A 20157-nucleotide genomic window follows, 5' to 3' on the forward strand; every position below is an offset into this window, starting at 1 on the left:
TTTTTGCTCTGTAGTCAACAGAATCTTATGAATTTTGAAATAGTGACTACCTATCTGATAGTCAAACTTCCCTGTCTGAAAGGCATCCCAATATAGATGCAAGCAAGAGCATTTTCCTCGCGAATATGAATTGTTATTGGTTATAACTCGCAATCGAGGTTTTTTTAATCTGTGTTCACTTTCTCAATTTAATTCCTATGATTCTCTTTACTAGCCCTCACAGTACTTGAAAATTTTTCATTATACCAGTAGTATAGAAACATTCAATAAATACAAATTTCTCTTTTCAAAAAATAAAACACACAAACAAATTATTATCATAATGCTCCCAAATTTATATAATGTAATTACTATTTTTGGAAAAAAAAAAACTATAATCCACTCCACTGAGTTTAACACGAAGATAGAATATTCACATTACAAAGACCACCACAATTTAACATAGTAATATATTAATTCTTTATTTGTAACTTTTACCTCTATATATGTGGGCCTATTTCCTATTATATTACTTCAGATATAGAGGAAAAATTAGGTAAATTTGATAATACCAGTGGTACTCTCTGACTAATCAGTCATTTTATAATCTTAAATATCACTCGTTTTGACTCGAATATTTTTTGTTACAAATGACACCATGACTAAAAATCAAACATAAATATGTAACAGAAAGTATGCATCGTAATACAACACATCATATAGCTTGCTTTTTATGTACATTTAAAGAAGTCAAGGATAGAATAATTATCTTAGTAAAATTGTTCAATGATTATTTCATTTAAATCACGTCAATTTATTCTCAACGTATACAGTAAACATAATAAAAGGCATATGATTTCCTGTGAGTCAATATAATACAAAATTTCTTGTGCACAAAATACTATAAAGTTGTCCTATTATTACATGAAGTTGAATGTACACTGACAGGGAGGGAGGATGCAACACTACAGCAAATATCAATATTACCAATTTAATGTCTCATTAAAACATGTTCCCACAGTTTCCATACACTTCTCTCTTGAGGGATTTCCTCTTTTCAAAGCGTGATTTATGACTCTCCTAACGCCAATAAGCATCCTAGATTCTTCAGTATAATAACTGTCCTTCAAGCAAAAAAGTTTAGAGCCTGCTAAAGATTTCATTCTTAATTCTGGCTGTATCCATTATTATTGTTTGGTACAATTGCATTGTTTACGCTTTTCAGTCATTTTTAAACTGAACTTTACTGCATTATATGCTCAGAAGTCCAAAGAACCTGCAGAAGAAATGTATTTGGTGAAATATGGTGAAGCATGCACTGTGTTGACTGGAAGTCTGGTACTGTCATTACTATTCAAAACATATTTTGAAGCAACATAGACCTTAACACTAGAAGAACAGATGGAATAACTGCTAATTGCATTCATCTATACGGGTTTTCATTATTTAAATACACATATTTCACCCAAATGAATTTGAAGGTCATACTTAAATAATAGAACATAGACCTTAACACTAGAAGATCAGATGGAATAACTGCTAATTGCATTCCATCTATACGGGTTTTCATTATTTAAATACATATTTCACCCAAATGAATTTGAAGGTCATACTTAAATAATTGGGGAAATAGACGTTCATTACTCTAGAGTGACTGACACAAAAAATACAGTAGAATTTCAATATAGCATGGTTCAATATACCACAGATTCAGATATGACACAGTGAAAAGTATGTCCCCTGACAAAAGACATCATTATCACTGAAATTCTTAATTGTAGAGATTCAGTGAATTAGTCAACATACACTGTGTTCTTTTCTGTGATTGTATGGGTTTAGGAAATATCGTGTCAGCAGATTACCACTTGTCTGTCTCGACTGTTGTCTTGTGGCTTTCACTTATTGCCTGCTCGCCACCAACCATAAATATCTGTCTTGACTGCTCTTTTACATTTCCTAAATATTCGTGTTGGAGTACAATCGAACAAAGGGTCTTTAAAAACAAAACATTTGCTAAACATTCGTGTTGGAGAAGTTAACTGTGCAAGCAGTAGAAAGCTATACAACTGAGTTAACACAGGTACCCCTAGCAGAAGACTTAGACCTAGAATACCTCACCACTAAAAATGTCTGCCGCAGTAGTAGATGAAATGTCTGGGAATATCTATACCAGTAGACCACGGCATCTTAGTCCGGAAGTTCCATATCAATTAGACACCGGCCATGAAAGCCTATATGCTAAAAGGTAACCAAGCTCACTCCTTTGTTCACAAATGTATAGTCTTAGTCATACAGTATATTCGCGTAGTACTGAGCCTAGAGTTCAGTACACATGAGATGCCTCAGATAAGAAAAACATATTTAGGTAGTGATAACTCGATACTAAACAAACTGTATAATCAAAACTGTACCAAAGTGAAAATCGAGTTCAATGGACGACCATTCAGGCTCAAAAGAGGAGTGCGACAAGGAGGCCAATTTCTCCAAAATTATTCAAAAGTGTATTGGAAAACATTTTTCGCAAACTGAAATGGAACAGGAATTGGGAATAAACATCAACGGCAGCAGACTAAACAATCTAAGATTCGCTGATGACGTCGTATTGTTCACCTAATCACCCAGAGAACTGCAGTCAGTGTTCCAAGAATTATGTGACGCCAGCAGATCAGCAGGCCTCCTGATGAATATGACCAAGACACAAGTAATGTCAAACTGGCCGGAGTCACCCGTAACAATTGATGGTGAAGAACTACAATACGTATCTGAATGCATATACCTAGGACAGCTAGTCTTCTTTCAAAAAAAAAGACAGAGAAGGTAATAAAACGAAGGATTTCTCTTGCGTGGAAGGCATTCTAGACTCTCAAGTTCTTCATACTGGAGAAAACACTCAGCAAAAAACTTAGAATAGAAATATTGGAGACCTGCGTAACTCCTGTACTGTTGTATGGGCGTCAGACATGGTCTCTCACTGTCAAACTTGGTAACAATCTCCAAATATGCCAAAGGAAAATGCTGAGAAGGATACTAGGCTTATCGCTGAGGGACAGAGTTCCAAACGAAGTACTACAGAAGATGTCAGCAATTGAAGATCCAGCACTGCAAGCCACCAACACCAAATGGAAGTGGGGAGGCCATGTTGTAAGACTTAGAGACGTAAGATGGACGCAGAAAGTCACACTATGGGACCCCCGCAAGACCAAAAACAAGACGGGCCAAACTCTTCAGAGAAAGTGTAGGAAACCATTGGTCAAGCAGAGCAAGAAATAGGAAAGACTGGAGAAACCTATGAAGACAAGTGAGCAGTGATTAAAACCAGTGCGACAGAAACTAGTTAAGTGAACAATATCAAAACAGTGCAGAATGTGAAACACGTGAACAATTCCAAGCATGCAAACATCTCTTACGCAGAGTTACTCACTGTGTGAGACAAACAGAGCTCTCCCTCTATAGGAAGAGGCCTCTGCCCTCAACGGGACATTTCTAGGCTAATCATTTCATTTCAATTCAAAATAATCAATCGTATAAAGAACAGGGGCCAAAGACAAGTTTATCACATGAGTGCAGCATCCCAAAAGAAACAACAATTAAGTGGATGAAAAAAGAACATAAAGTTAAAGGTTTTGTCAATCTATAGATCACTCTTCAATATACTGTGGCTAAGCTATAACATGAGAGTTAAATTATGTTCCCCAACAACAGCCTTATATCAAGACTCTACTGTATGTCCCATTTTATGTATTTTTATGAACTTATTTTATACACGCTGTTTGAGTTTAAAATTGTTTGTACACCATTACTGCATACTGCAGACTGTCTTCTTTTGTTTTGCTGCTTTATTTTTTAGATGTTTCATATATACTGTTTGAAATCATTGTTGAATAAAGCAAACGGTCATTCATTTCGTTCAGTGAAACTGTTTCTAATGAAGTGTGTGGATGTAAAGAGTGACACAAATATATAAATACAGAGGATGCCAAAAAAATGTATACACACTTCATGCAAAGAAAAAACTATGTTAACATAACAAAGCTGAATTCACACAAACAGAAAATGATGAGCACTAATCATCTTAGACATTTACAGTTACAACAGTTGCTCAAAATGCCCACCATGGGCGTCGACACACTTCTGAGTACATTGAACTACTGTTCGAGCAAAGTTTGCAAAAGTGTTCTCAGCGATTTCAGCACATGCCATTTCAGTTTCTTCCCAAAGTGCTGCCAGTGTAGCTGGTTTTCTACGGTATACAATATTCTTAAGAGTCCCCCATAGGTAAAAGTTCAACAGAGTTAGATCCGGAGAATGTGGTGGAAACTCGATCGGACCTCTTCATCCTATCCAGTGCCCTGGAAGATTGCCATCAAGGTACGAACGTACATCTCGGTGGTAATGTTGTGGTGCACCATCCTGTTGGAAGTAAAATTTCTCATTTCCATAGAGTGTACGAATGGCGGGTAAGACGGATGTGCATAACATGTTCAGGTACACTTGGCCAGTTACTGTTCCATCAAAAAAGGATGGTCCAATTAAACCCCTAGATGACAACCCTCACTAAACATTATTCCAAGTAAATTAACAGCCTTTTCCACAAAAACATGTGGATTGTTTGCACATCAGTAGAAACAGTTATGACAGTTAATAGTTCCGTTCGACTTAAATTGTGCTTCATCGGACCAAAAAATTTTCCCTATAAAGGCCTCATCCTCTTGCACCATGTTCTGAGATCATTCACAGTACTGCATTCTCTGATCAGGGTCATCTTCATTTAATGCATGCAAAAGTCTTGGGATGAAAACTTTCAACTTTGCTGTTTTAATAATATGATGTATGCTGGTTCTGCTAATCCTAGTCTCACATGCGCATTCCTTTGTAGATTTCTGCGGTGAGTGCTCAAAACATTCCAAAACCATAGCTGAGAATGCGGGGCTTGTTGATGTGCGAGGTCTCCCAGATCTGCCCTTGTAAACATCGCATATGGTACCATGAGACTCAAATTTGTCACGAATGTGAGCAATTATTAATCACATTGGTGGTTCTGTTCTGTATTCACGTCTCCATTGCTGTTGAACTTCAACAACATTCTTGGTTCTCCAATACCATTTCAAAATTGCTTTTCGCTGTTCAAACGATAATCTTGGCTCCATTTTGTTGTTGTTGTTGACTTGTCGCACAGCAATGCTAGCATAACGTATGTGAGTTTCATCTGTTTACAGGACATCATACTACACATTACTGTTATTTTTCGGTCCAACTTTGAAATATATTAAATAGATATCTCCTGTCAAAGTGTGTATACATTTTTTCGGCACACTCTGTATGTATGTGTATGTCTGTATGTATATATATATTTTTTAATTTCTAAATGTTACTTACATAATGAATGTAGTTGTGGGGTTTTAAAAGGGTGGGTCAGTTACTCTGGCTATTTGCGCCCTTATCTAAAATTCTTCGAAAAACAAAAACGCAAACAATACAATAAGCAGAATGCTAACACGCAATTAAAACACATTGTCACAGAAAAAACGAGGTACATAATGAATGTAACTTTTTATATGCAAATGATATTATAAATGGCTTATTTGCAAGGTACACAAAAGGAAACAGTAGTTACTATCCAGGAAAGCTCTGAAAATGAATCCCGAGGATAAGAATGACAATGACAATGAGTCACGAGGATTCAGTTTATTGTCTAAGCCACAGCATTAACAGTTCGTCATCTGACACTGAAAATAATGTCTCACTGATAAAGACCAGTAGGTAACCACACACTTTCATTCATATAAATACAAATGCACACTTTTACACAATGAATGATTTGACAATGTACTGATCTAATTATGTAATATCTTTTGTTTCATATAAAGACAGGGATGTTCAGGACTGCACATAAGTGAACAAGATACAGCTGATATGCAAAATACCCAACCCATGGATCCCAAGGGTCGTCAACATTCCATGACATGTTTACTAAAGTTTGTGATGGTTTTAATTATGCAGATAATTCGAGAGTTCCAGTTATTACTTCATCTCACACTCTATCTTTGGTTTTAGGGTCACATTTCTTAGCCCCAAATGATACTGAATGGAAAGTTTTGAGTATAGACAATACAAACTCCTCAAAATATTCTGAGAGAAGAACCCAGAACAACATCCCATGCCAAGCAACATATAACTGATAGTGGTGTTGCAAATGCATGGAAACTATTATTATTAATCATCAAGGTGAATTCAAGATGTTCTAATCACATAAGAATTTAGAAGTTATCTATTTTTTCGGGTGCCTCACATATCTATGTCCAACAGGCATGTATTGTATAAGTTGTCGAACTATTCTTAAATCTTTTTTTTTTTTTTGATATGCAATCATTTTACATAAGTTGATAATGTTTAATTCTTCTCTTAGCGTAGAAACATGGAGTAATTCACTGGAGTGCACCATGCCTTGCACCCCGCTGCGTGGTGATTAGGAAACAAACCAACAGTTCATAATGGATAAATATATGTTGAAGCCGTTCATCTCGCCAAGCACTATGAGAATCAAACTGGTTTCATTTTTCAGGATGCAGCTGCCTGAAACTAGCATTCTAATTGGTTGGTTGTTGCAAGACACGTCATTATTCTATCTAAGGCTCTTGAAAGCCTTTAGCAAGCAGAGAGTGATCTTCACCTCACCATTAAATATTATCACATTGGAACTTTTATGATAGTCAATCAATTGCACTGTAATTTTTATAATTCATAGATAAATGTCTAAGGAAAGCATAGAAAAAAATTCGAAATCAGTATCTTTTTTGGAAAGTGAGAAAAAAACTAACTTCGAAGTGATCCATTCAAAATAAACATTGACACCCTCGAAAGTTAATAAGCGACAAACTTTTTTATTTTTCACTTTACATGGGGGAGGGGAGGCAAAGCGAGAGAAATGTTTAGAAAGAATGGAAATTACTTTCAAAACCGACTGCTACTCAAAACCTTTACTGGTTTTCGAGTTTCAGCGAGTTAAACAAAGGAGTGTTTGGCAGACTTCCATATCCAGGTAGACTAAACTTCTGTCTGTTAAAACTGCGGATTCTCATAGAAATCATCACGCTGATTTCAAACTTGTTTTCAAAATGTTTCCATTGCTTAAGGTTTTTGAGTTAATCGTAAATTTTGAAATTTAAGGATGCACTGGAAGGAATGGTGAACAGGAGAAAAATTCGGAGCAGAAGAAGGTATCAGATGTTAGACAATATTAAGATTTTTGAATTGTATGTGGAGATCAAGAGGAAGGCGAAAAATAGGAAATTTGAAAATGCTGTGTTTGTAGTGAAAGACCTCCCCTTGGACGGAAAACTATAAAAATGAAAAGTGGAATATTTTTGCTAATAATAAATAATACAATTTAATTATAATACATTATTCCTATTAGATATTCTACTAGAGTCGGGATATAATTGAAAGTTGACTGAGACATGGTTAAATATTCATATAATCTATTTCGAAATGTCTTTAGCTGCTGACACAAGTGATACAATTCATCAAGTCTGGTGTGTTTCTTACAACCCATATATTAATGTTTATCACGTTGTGTTTACTGAAAGGAACTCACTGGCTGACTGAATTTTTCCCACCATATTAAATGGGGAGAAGTGTGGCGAGGTGAACTACTTCACTTTGTTTTCCAGAGGTGAGGTGCAAGATGCACGGCCATATGAATGGCGAGATGAACAACTCCAACATGTTTTTTACTCTTATTATTCTGTTGTTAACCTTATCTATTATAATATGAAATTAATAATAATTATCAAATTAAAAATCAAATCGAGGAATGTACTGAAACCAAAGCTTGCAGGCAGCTGAAAGATGACAGCAGTCTATGACTATGCAGGAGCTTGAGGCTTTTTTCGGTATTGGTATATGCAGGGTGCATCTGCAACTAAAAGCATTTAGCAGAATTCCCTATGGTCCGAAAAAATAGGGGTTGCCATTGTGTATGAAATCTATGTCTCGAGATCAATTCAAAGATATTGTAAAGTATTTGACGCTTGATATAAAAAGTCAATTAGATCAGAGCGATTAAAAAAAGACAAGTTTGCTCCTATAATAATTGGTGTCTGAAACAGGTTCATTCTTAATTCCCAAACTCCCTATAACCATGGAGCCAACATAATAACAAATGAGCAGCTTTCTCCAGCAAAACTCGTTGTCCAATTTTTCAATTTATGACGTCAAAACCTGATGAAGTTTTGGGTTACTTTAAACAAGGATGAAAAATATATAATAAAAACATTCCCCTACATGACCAAGAATGATATGAGGCCAGATAATCGGCACCTTTCAGAGTATGTTGTCGAGAAGTTTGTGTCCTAAAAAAAAAAAAAAAAAAAAAAAAAGTCAAATTGTCACATGTGATAATTTCTTCACCTTCTTAAAACTAGCTGAGAATCTGAAGTCAAACAGAACATGGTTGGGACTCTCGCTCCTCTTTGTATGACCTAAGTCTTGAAAAAGTATCACATTACTATGACCGTTTGTCTGGGAAAAAATTAAAAAAAAAAAGTTATATAATGAACCAAATATGGAATTATCAGTCAAATGGCTTGTACATACTCACTAAAACAACAGCACGTACTCTGTAGGTGACTCTTGGCGATGATCGGTATTATTCTTGATTGAGAAGCAATAAATGCATGGGTTCTATACAAAGAGGTTAGACACATAAAGAATTCACGATGGAATTTCCTGCTGAAGCTATGTGAGGAGTTCAATGAGGCAAATGTTTTAAAGAGGAATGAACAAAACGAGGTATACTTAAGCCACAATGACACTGAGCTTCCTAAAGGAGACAGTAAAAGAAAATGCTGTCAAATAAGGAAAAACTTTAAAGGAAAATTTTCAAACAAATATCACACTTGCAATAAGCTATGCATTGAAAAATGAAAAGAAAATATTCACATGTATCAGTTGTATAAATAATCATACTGTATCTCCTGATAGTCGCATATAAAAAAATTAGAATAAAAGAAAATAACATACCATTTGTGCCAGTGTATGAATTTGTGATGTTATCATAAAGGTAGCAATAGGTAACTTCAGATAGGCCTATATAAATTCTTTTGTTCCATTACATGTCTTTCCTGTTTTCCCCAAATGTACGTTAAAAATATATAAATGCTAATATGTATTTCATATGCTTAATAAATATAATAAAGCTAAGTATTTAATGTCCATTTAATAAAAGTTAATGTATTTGACAGAAAAGGATCTCTTGCTGACACATCAACATTGGCATTAACATCACATATGAACATTACATGTGGGCAGAGGAGCATTGGGAGGCTTGTTTTCATCACACAAAGAGAACACTTGTCTCTAGTCCACTTTATACCCTTTCCTTTGCATCAAGTGATATTCAACTGAATCTCAACTCGTCAGTGAAGAGAACAGTCCATCAATGCTCGCTTCTCTGTCCTGATTTGATGCTGATGAACTGCACATGTTGATGTGTCAGCAAGAGATCTTTGTCTGGTTTCTAAAAATGAGATATCTCCTCCAACATTCTACTTATTCTCTCGCTAAAACACATCCTCTATCACATTTTTGAAGCGATTTCGCGTTTCAATAGCTGTAATAAAGTAAATCTGTCAACATTTCAGTCATAGATATTGATCTTCCTTGATGGACATTTCTCTTCTGATGCCTGTTCCAAGACTTTTGGAGAAAGTGTTAAGTTCTTGTGCCTATGGAATATTCTCTGAATAATAAAATCATTGACACCAGGCACCCAATCAACACGGAGCATATTTTGCACATATTTTATCAAAGAAATTTCTCTTGCTGGTTCTTATTGATTAACAGTATGTTACGTAATAAATTTGAGTTTCAAACAGAGTTAAAAGTGTAATTCAATTCCACCAGAAAATAACAATTAATATGACCAATGTTAAGCATGAAATCATTAGCAGACAACAAACTTTATTACTGGAAGATGACAGTCATTGCACAGAATAGTCTGCGTTAGAAGGATCATAAACCACTCTTTGACAAAGGAAATATGTCAAGGGAGAATGAATAATGTGCTATGAACAAAAAAAAAAAAAAAGTGTGAACAGTGGGAAAATGTTCCAATGAGATATTATATTATATTGGTGAGGTATATATTTTTATATTTCATGTATTGTTGCATTTTTTTTTTCTGAGCAGTGTATTTTCTATAGTTTAAAAGCTCTGTCATCATACAAAATATCAGAATTATATAGGAAATTATTTATTCGTACGTAATCTCAATGCGAAAAACACCATTTATTCTAGTCTTTTTCTCTGTTCTATATCCAAATACTTTCTTTAAAAAAATCGTTGCCATTTCAATTACAATGAAATACAAAATTTCTTGCAGTTCTGTACGTTAAATTGTATCAACAAAGAGATATCAGATATTCTTTAAATCTTCTAAGTTGAATTGACTGGTGTGATGGATTTAACGCAAAAAATATTGGAAATAAAATGAACGGCACTGTTGACTTTTATTAAATCTATCCTATGCATACAACAGTTATTCGTTAATATTCTAAAACATTTTCAGCACACATGAATAAAATATTTAACTGATTTTAACACTATCCCAAATACTGTATTTCACTAAAATCTGTACAGTGGAAGGGAAATTGTTTCACATGTAGACTAACAGAAGGCAATAGAATATTTATGCAAAGCTGCAACCACACAATAACTGTATTTCAACTAAGTAAATAATGCAATAAAATATACCAACAAAAATGGGATGTGTTCATTAAGTTACATTCTTCAAGTGCACTGAAATATTCATTTGTATTCTGAATTGCCCACCAAAGGTGAAAGTCAAATCTGAGTGACACATATGTTCACATATTGATAAATATCGACTGCCACTTGCTTATCATACAATTAACAATTTCTATCACTGTAGGTGTAATTATATTAATGTGACTACACATGCAGTATACAAACAGAATTATACAACAATTCACAATCATGCCATGAATGTTCAACATACAGACGATCCTCACATTATTCACTGCCAAAATGTAACTTAAAAAAGAACTCTCATTTACATGCACATGCTCGCACACATCCGCACAAGTACTCCACTTCACAAATGTAAAGCATAACGAAGTTTTGTTATTTCTATGATTTTTTAATTTTTTTTTTGTTTGCTGTAGAAAGAAGCATGATTATCAAAAACCACCGAAGCTGATGTCCATTCGATCCTGTTTTATTCGATCAAGCATATGATTTGGAAGATAGCTGGACTGAGGATACGTGCTATTTGAATAAGGGGAAGGATAAGGGTAATTGGGACTAGGCATATGAAGACTATGTGTTGGGGTGTATGGGAAACCACCAGCAGGTGTGCTGCTGTAAGATGAAGCCCCATGAGAATACTGGCCATAAGGATACGGGAGAGAATTCATACTTCCCATGGGATTGGTCAGGCTAACAGGTGATGTGAGGGGACTCATCGAACTACCCATACCACATGCCCTCTCCATTATACCACCACTCATACTACTCCCAAACATTGCATTCGTCCCACCCATCATATGACTACCCATAGGATGAGAAGCACCCATAAGATTAGAATACGAGTTCGCATTTGAGTTCATAGAAGCATAATTGGAAGCTAGACTACTGACTGAGAAGGAGCTTGACACTTGACCTCCAACATCATGGTTCACAGATGCACTGCTGTTTGCCAAGGATGTGACAGAGAAGTTCATACTAGCACTGCTGTGATGTAAACTGTAGCTGTTGGAGGTGCTGACTGAATAATTTGTACTTGAAGTGGTGAAATGTGGACTGTAGCTATTCTGATTGCTACTGCTTGAGCCATTGTACTGAGAACCATTGGGATAACCTGAAAGATATGAATCATCATTAAACTGACTTGGATGTGCATGGCCCGAGTCAAAGTGTTCCTCACCACTCCCATTGTTTCCTGTTCCATGATGCTGAGTCTCTCCCTCTGCAATACTAGGTATCTGATCCACTAATGATTCTAAGCCTGATAAGCTTTTAGAGGAAACATCTTGATTTAAATTACGCTTAGAATTATATTCTGGAGCAGAATCCTGAGAATAGCCTATAACAGAATGGTTCTCAGATTCCTGCCTGAAACTACCGTAATTCTGGTAAGTCATGCTGGATGTGTCGTTAGAGGGTGTTGGACTGGAAAATCGGCACTCATTTGGATTCTGTGGATTGTCTGAAGCAATTTCTTCCTTTCCAGTTCTTGAGGAATTCTGAGGACCATCACTTGTTTCTTCTGGCATGCTTGTAGGAGGTTCGAAATCTGGTGGCCCAATACTTGGAGAAGTGGGTGACGGAGAACCTAGGTTGTGCTCTGAAGATATGGCTGCACTAATCTCTGATGACAGATCAGAATGGGTGAAAGGTTGCGATGGTTGTGGTGAATGACTATAGTGATGAGACTGGATTGGAGACTGATGATAATTAGCTGCATCAGAAGGGGAATGAGATTGATTCTGAGGATATGACTGTCCTAATGGTTGATTATTATAAGATGTAGACAAATTCTGTTGGCCAAAATTGATTGGAGACTGAATGGGTGGTGAGAAACAATTTGGTATAGGCGCAGATGATTTTGTGTGATCTGCAAGTCCATTGGAATTTGTCATCAGGTCATCAGTTTTTATTTTCTTTGGCCGACCTCTCTTCTTCTTAGGTGTACCACAAACATCATGCTCTTTCCTCAATATTTCGTTTCCAACCTTTTTTACCTCTATACAATCTGATTTTATCTTCTTTGGCCTTCCTCGCTTCTTCTTGGCCGGGGGTTGCTCATCTTTCTTTACTATTGCATTGCTCAAGTCTGTGAGTTCACCATTTGTTGGAAGACGGCCATAAGCATAAAATGCATGTTCTTCCTTTGGTTCCTCTTTAAGTTCTGGCTCAAAATAATTCTTTAATTTCGAATCTGTAAACACAACTTCTGTTTCATCGAGATCAGCAATAATGCCATTCAGATAGTCCCGAAACTTTTTTAGAGCTGCATAAAATGGAACTTTGTCGGCTGCCCTTGGTAGTTGTGCACAGCGAGCACTGGATGATGGCATCACCCACATATACTGAAATAAAAAAAAAGAATAAAATTATTTTACATATTTATCCATACATGCCATTTATGAACTACTGATTTCTCAGAGTCACAAAACATTCCTATACAATTCATTAAGAGTTAGGCCTACTTATGATGGTTTGTACAGCACATTTACACGCAATTTCAAGAGCTGTTGAGTGGCTAAGTGAAATGAGAATAAGTTTATGATAATTTGACTAATGATATGAAAACTGATAAGGAGACCACAATTACTCTGCATTCATATTCAATGGAAAAATTCACAATTCCATCACTAAAACTATTACAGAGTTTGAAATTCTACAACTGTGTTATGAACAAATGAATCTGAAACTTCTACGATATTTTATCATCAAAAATCACTTTTGTGAATATAAACAATTAAGAAAATGGCTGTCAATGGAAGATTTCATTTCAATCTCATGCTTAAACTATAGCCTATATCATGATCTGCAATTCTGAAATGTTCCTAAAAACAGTCCATAATGAAAAATCCTTAAAGTATGCAAAATAACGAAACTGATCAGCTATAGCTCACAAGACCTTCAGATCAAAGATGTGATTAAAGTCTATAATACTGGCACATAATACTCAACACATATTGTAATTCACATTTTTTAAGGAAACATGCCATATCAATTTGAATTGATAACCTTATAATGGGACAGTCTAATGAAACTTCTTATGCTGAAATACTGCATACATTACAGCTGAGACTAAGAGGAAGGCAGAAACGAGGGAAAATTAGAGAATGCTGGGTTTGCAGTAATGGACCTACCCTTGGGCAGAAAACTATGAATGAATGAATGAATGAATGAATGAATGAATGAATGAATGACGAGCACTCAAAGAGGCTGAGGTCGTATATGATAAAGGATAACATTTTTTAATAATTGAATCGCTATTTGTTAAAAGGGCGGAAGTCACATTTTTTTCACAATTCATTTTTTTTATTTAAATGTGATCTCTTACCACAGACGCATCAATTTATGTTAAAAGAACTTAAAAAAAAAACTAGTGAAAATGGTTAAAATGCGACATAACATTTTATAATTTATGTTGAAGGGGCGGATGTTCTGGGCAGTTTTTTGTCTCTCCTGTAAAATTTGTATTTTTGTACTTCTGCCCTTTTAACAAATAGCAATTCAATTACACTTCTTAACTGTGATTTTTAAATGAATAGTTTGTCAGAACAAAGTTGTAACCAGCATATGTTTGTTTTTTGGTAAATCAAGTTTATTGGTTTAGCAAGGACTTATTTTATTACCATTAATTGTAGATGGCCAGTCTGAAGTCCAACACCAATTCACCTATGTGGGTGCCCACCACCCAGCATAGAGGAGAGGGTGATGGGACAAATGAAGAACTGCCCACCATCCAGCATAGATGGGACAAATGTTTTAATTACAAACGCAAGCTTCGCCAGTGACAGAGTAACTATAGCTAGGCTTACAGAGAGTACAGTACTTAATAAACTCGTCACCTCATGACTACAATTACAAAGAAAATCAGCAGGACTTACAATTAATAAATAAATAATAAAGTAAAAAAAAAAAAAAACACTAAAAATGACATTAAATTGAAAATGAAATGAAATATAAACAAAAGATCTAACTTGAAAGTAATTACCATTCTTCAACCTGTTCAACTAATGCGTGAAACTCAGGTGTTATATCTGTTATTGCTAGTCGCAATTGATCAGAAAGATGGTCATTTATTACTCAAAACCTGCATTTAGACTTTATTATTTTTATAACCGTAAACAGTTCCTTACACACATAGTACGCTGTCAACTTATTCAAGACAAAAAATACTCTTCTTTCCACTGTGCATGAAATATACTCTTTTGAGGTACATGTTTTGGAGAACAACATTGTATTCCGTCACGTACACCAAGAATGAACAAGTAGTCTGTAGACAGTTCAGATGTAAACACAGAGTGAAGGAGTGCTGGTGCGAGATGGAAGCATACAGGTACAGTGTAAACAGGTTCACAAATAATCGCGATTCACAATTTGAGCATGCATGCATTAATTATTGAAATTTACACGTGAGTGTAAAGTGAAGTCTAATAAATTCCCCTTGCAATAAAACACTGATGCCAACACACCAACGCATAGTGGGCTTCACAAACAACGAAATTTCATGCTTAACACACCAGAAAATATTGGTTACAACTTTATTCTGGCCAACCATTCAAATCTATGTATATTTATTCATAAAATATAATCTAATATTTACAGTAATTTATATAGAACAACATACTCTCATTTACTTATAACAAATTAATTATTTGAATCACATGATTTGCTCAGTAACTGATATAAGAAAATAAATTTATCGAATTTTATTTCATAAATACATGTTTAGGAAGATATGTATCTTCCGTCACAAGACTGAGCATTTGTCACTTTTCATGTACTGTCCTGTGCTATCTCAGAGCACAGTCGTGCCAAGAAAATAGTGACTTAACACTTGTCAATTACGACAAACTGAGATGGTAGACAAATATACAAACGAAAAGTACCCAGATGGCAGATATGATAAATGCTGCCATCTCCGATCACCAATTAAAAACGAGGTAATGGATCACTATTGTAATCCACGCGACCACTGAAGGGCAGAGCAAGTTTGTATTCTAACAGAAATGTAAAATTAATTCTTCCATGCTTTATAATTTCTGTATTCAAAAGAAAGTTACATTCTAAAATTGCCACAACTTTCCGATCTTTTTTTTTTTCTAAACTGCAAGTAGTACAGTAACTTCTGTGAACCTGTTTCTTTATATTAGGACATGTGAAAATAAAATAATTTATCAGTAATGTGATGTCTGTTAACCAACAAATATCTCAAATATTGTTTAAGAATCCTAGTAATTATTTATTCATTCATTTATTTATTACATCTGAAACATTACATAAATCAAAACAAGTAATTGAAATAAGTGGGATTCGAACCCACGTCAAAATTCAATGCCAGATCATGAGCCCCACTTGCTACGACGAGACTACACCAGTGGCTTGCAAATAAGTTGTCCACTAACTCGTTCAGTCAACTTTTCTCTAATGAAAATAGAGTTCATTTCACTAGTTTATTTATCATGGCCCACAAGTGTTTGGCTGTATTTTGATATATACACAACAGGGCGTATTGTACCTCGGTTCTAGTTCAACTGTGGTTGAGAGCAGTTTATTTCTCTCATTTATTGTTTGGCAATGGTGAACAAATATTCATTAATGGGATGTATAATCATGTACAATATGTACTTAAAAAATGCAAAATTTAGATTTTAAGTTATTATTTGGATGACCAAAAAGTCTGACAAAAGAGCTGTGTGATAACTGACGAAAAACTTCATGAAATAGAAAATGCTTTGGAATGCAGTTCTCAAAAATCTCTGTGATGTGTAGTAAAGAAAACAGATGTTTTTGAAGCAAATGTAAGATGAGGAACTAAATTTTGTAAATTAACCCCTACAGAATACCAGAAGTTCTGGAATTACAGTCCCAAGATTATGATCATAGATTTAATTCTTGTGACTGATGTTAGAAAAAGTATATAACGAGATTTTCTTTTCTAATGGTGTTGTTTCCATCTGAATGGCCATGTAGCATCACATAACAACAGAAATTGGTCATCAAGAAAGTAAACAATTTTCATTGGCAGTCCACTGTACGATGCAATAACAGGAGTGTTTTGCCATAGAGTCCATAGAATTATTGGGCCATTCTTTCACGAAGAAAAAATCTACTGCACAAGATATAAAAGAAACATTTGAAACCCTTGTTTAATCAATTAACGTATGCAAAATGTTTCATGACGTATTTTCAGCAGGATAACACAACAGCTCATAGTATTAACGTACCCATGACCAATTTGGGCAGGATATTTGAGTGCAAAATTATTAGCAGGATTTTCATTCTTGATTTTAACACTTGTATATCACTAATGATAACATTAGTATTACCAGGAATTAGTGGCCTCCCCATTCCCCAGAATTCATGCCTTATTTTTATCTCTGAGAATACCAAGAAAACAAATTGCATACAATGGACCCTTATCACCTAGGAAATTCAAAGAAAATATACAAAGATAAATTAAGTGTACTCATATAGAGAAACTGTTGTGTGTGAATGGCAATTTCTTGAGAAGATATGTTAGAAAAAATGGGCGTCACTTTCAGCAGCTACTGTTAGGAAAGTGAGTACTGTGTGTGTTTCTCACTTCCAGAGCCAAGAACTCCCTAGTGCTTATTATAGCCATGCCTCTTATGTCTGCTCTGATCATCATGGTAGCTGCAGTGTGTGGCACAGTAGCATATTACATGTGTTCAAAATATTATCCTATGCCATTCCAAGGGTAATACTAGTGACAGACTGAAGACTCTAATCGTGATTACCACTGTTGCCATTATCTCTGATGACGATTTCCGAAAATGTGTGTATACTAGATCAAAATGAACTGGCCAGCGTCTGAGAGACTAAGTTCAAATCGGGTATTTCTGTGAGCTCAGGACAGCCAGGCTTTGGTCAAAAGATTGCGTATATTCTTGTAGTAGTTATAATGGAGAACACAACTATTACTCACTAAAATCTTAGGGGAAATTAATTCGTATACGAGATTTAAAACAGAAGATCATTCAGAGTGTTTAAACAGTGAATATTGTAACACAAACATTATATATATATATATAAAAGGTGCATATGTGGAGTATGACTATTGCTCGTTACAATGCCGTTCTTACTGCAATAGTACTCAGCCACTTTCGTCAAAAGTGCCACTTTGCAAAGTGGTGATATAAAGTGTCGACTATGAATACCAGCCTTAGTGTAGTGGTAGAGCATTAGCTAAGTGTTTGTGAGGTTGCAAGTTCAGATCTTCGTGGAGCTACTAAACTTTTTCTTTTTGCCTTTTAAATGCATCAGTGAAAATATAACAGGTTTTCGTAATTTTTTTTTATCCTTAGAATACTTTTTGCTTTACAATTTGGCACCCATCTTTGGCCAACACAAAACTTAAAAAGAAAGAGGGCGCATAATTTGTTACAAATATATAGGATATCTGTGGCATAAAATAGAAGATTGAACTTCTTAAATAGAAAATGAAATCGTTAATTGCAGTATATAACAAAAGAAGAAATACAAAATAAAAGAAAACAAAAACGCCACATTCTCAATATCCACTCCAGTAGCCTTCTGCATTTATAACCTTCCTGAATCTGTTTCCCATAGAATTCACTATTCGTGGGAAATATCGTAGTTTCTTTTTCTGGCTACTGCTGCCCACGAAGTCTGGACAAGGTCCCACAAATCATCTTCATTCCTCGGAGGTGGGTTGGGATAGTTCTTTCGTAAATGCTTTTTTACTATAGACCAGACGTTTTCTGTGGGATTCAGATCTGGCGATTTCGGAGGTCAACATATCGTATCAATATCTTGTCTCTCCGAAAACCACTCCTGAATCATCTTAGACATATGAGCTGGGTGGTTGTCCTGTTGGACTTCTTTAGTTCCAACAGGAATACCTTCCCTGGCATAAAAAAGCATTTCATGTTCTAATAATCGTTTGTATTTAGGCCCATTTAATTTTCCTTCGATACAGTGAATCATTCCAGCTCCCTCTTGAGAAATCCATCCCCAACACGAGACACCTACCCTGCCACTTCTGGCATTGGAAGCAATGTATTTTTCCTTGTGTCAGGTACCAGATGGACGATAAACAAGAACAGGGCAGTGGAAAATCGAACCTCGTCTGAAAAGATAACTCTACTCCAGTCACAGTCAAGATTTTCCTCTGGAAATGCCAGTCAATCTATCTACTGTCCATCTGTAAGGATAACTATACGAGCTGCCCTTCGCGATCTTATTCCAGCAATCTTCAAAAGGTTTCTAATATTCTGGATGTGACAAGGAAAATTAACAGCAGCTCTCGAGGTTGTAGCAGTATGAAAGGGGTTCTTTTAAATCTCCTCGACCAACCTACCATCTTTTCTTGCTGTGGCATGGAAATACACCTTTTACAACTACCAGGTTTGCACTGGAAATTACCGGATGCCAAATAATTTGTAACTCATCTCCAAGCAGTCCAATCTGGGACATTAAGCTGTCGTCCAGTTTGAACACCTGAAAATCCACCTCAGTAGTAACTAGGTGGACTAATGCTTCCCTCGTTCCTTCTGTGTGCCATGGTCGTTGCTAGTCAAATGAACTTGTGTCTAGCCCCTGACCGATCAAAGGCTTCCACTTGAGTAAGTAGTGAGAATTTCGCTCGCTAGGTGGCAGTAGTGTTACAGTTTTTCGTGTTAATAGAAACTTTTGAAGCTAGATGGAAGTAACACTAAAGACAACAATTAGGGGCTTTCATATTAAAATGCTGTGTTAATTATTTTATTAATCCCTGCTGCTTTACACTCTATTGCCTAATGAACATCCAGTAAATATGTTGACGATTAAATAATTTGCAATAATTAATTTGCAAGTTGTGCTACAGGGAATATGATTATTATACTAACCTAAATCCATGATCATCAGGGCCTAAACGTATAATTTAAACAAGAAGAAAAACCATAATTCTGATGACAAAATATATCCTGATTTCCTGGAATTATAACCACACATTTTCACCAATTTTGTAATTATCTGTAAGTAACATGAAGTAACACAAGCAAAATTATTTGACTATATTACACTAAAACGAGTTGCAAAAAATAAAAGAAAGGACAAAACAAAAAATTCACTGTGGAGATTCGAACTCGAGCTGCCTGCATAGAAGTTAAGTAGCTTAACCACTGCTCCATGCCAAGCATGCTGTGGAGGAAGCCCAAATCAGCACCTTGTATTATGGAGTTAACGAAAGTGCAGCACTGAGGTTTACTGTTGTGGACTGCGCACTCGAATTTAGAAAATCTTAACTGCTCAAGAGGCTGGCCAGTTTCAATTTGACCAAGTGTACACACTATATCACGCTTGGTCCCATCTGGTCAACAGCTGAATTACCATAGAGCAGCATCTCAGAGTATGTTCCTGGGGTCCTGCGAGCCATATATGATTTTAAAATTT

At 35.5% G+C, this 20157-nt stretch overlaps 1 protein-coding gene across 3 annotated transcripts in view; it reads right to left on the reverse strand.

The window, feature by feature from the left end:
* Positions 1-6312: 6312 nt before the first annotated feature.
* Positions 6313-20157, reverse strand: part of Tdg (Thymine DNA glycosylase) — a 242197-nt gene continuing 228352 nt past the window's right edge. For 2 of the 3 annotated variants that reach the window (XM_069837946.1, XM_069837948.1), the window contains one exon: positions 6313-13088. In XM_069837946.1, coding sequence (XP_069694047.1) covers positions 11178-13088 — 1911 coding nt within the window. In that variant the 3' untranslated portion in view covers positions 6313-11177. The remainder of the gene's footprint in view (positions 13089-20157) is intronic. The other variant, XM_069837947.1, reaches the window with a different exon arrangement.

The sequence above is a fragment of the Periplaneta americana genome, chromosome 10, assembly GCF_040183065.1.
Source record: "Periplaneta americana isolate PAMFEO1 chromosome 10, P.americana_PAMFEO1_priV1, whole genome shotgun sequence".
Classification (NCBI taxonomy): domain Eukaryota; kingdom Metazoa; phylum Arthropoda; class Insecta; order Blattodea; family Blattidae; genus Periplaneta; species Periplaneta americana.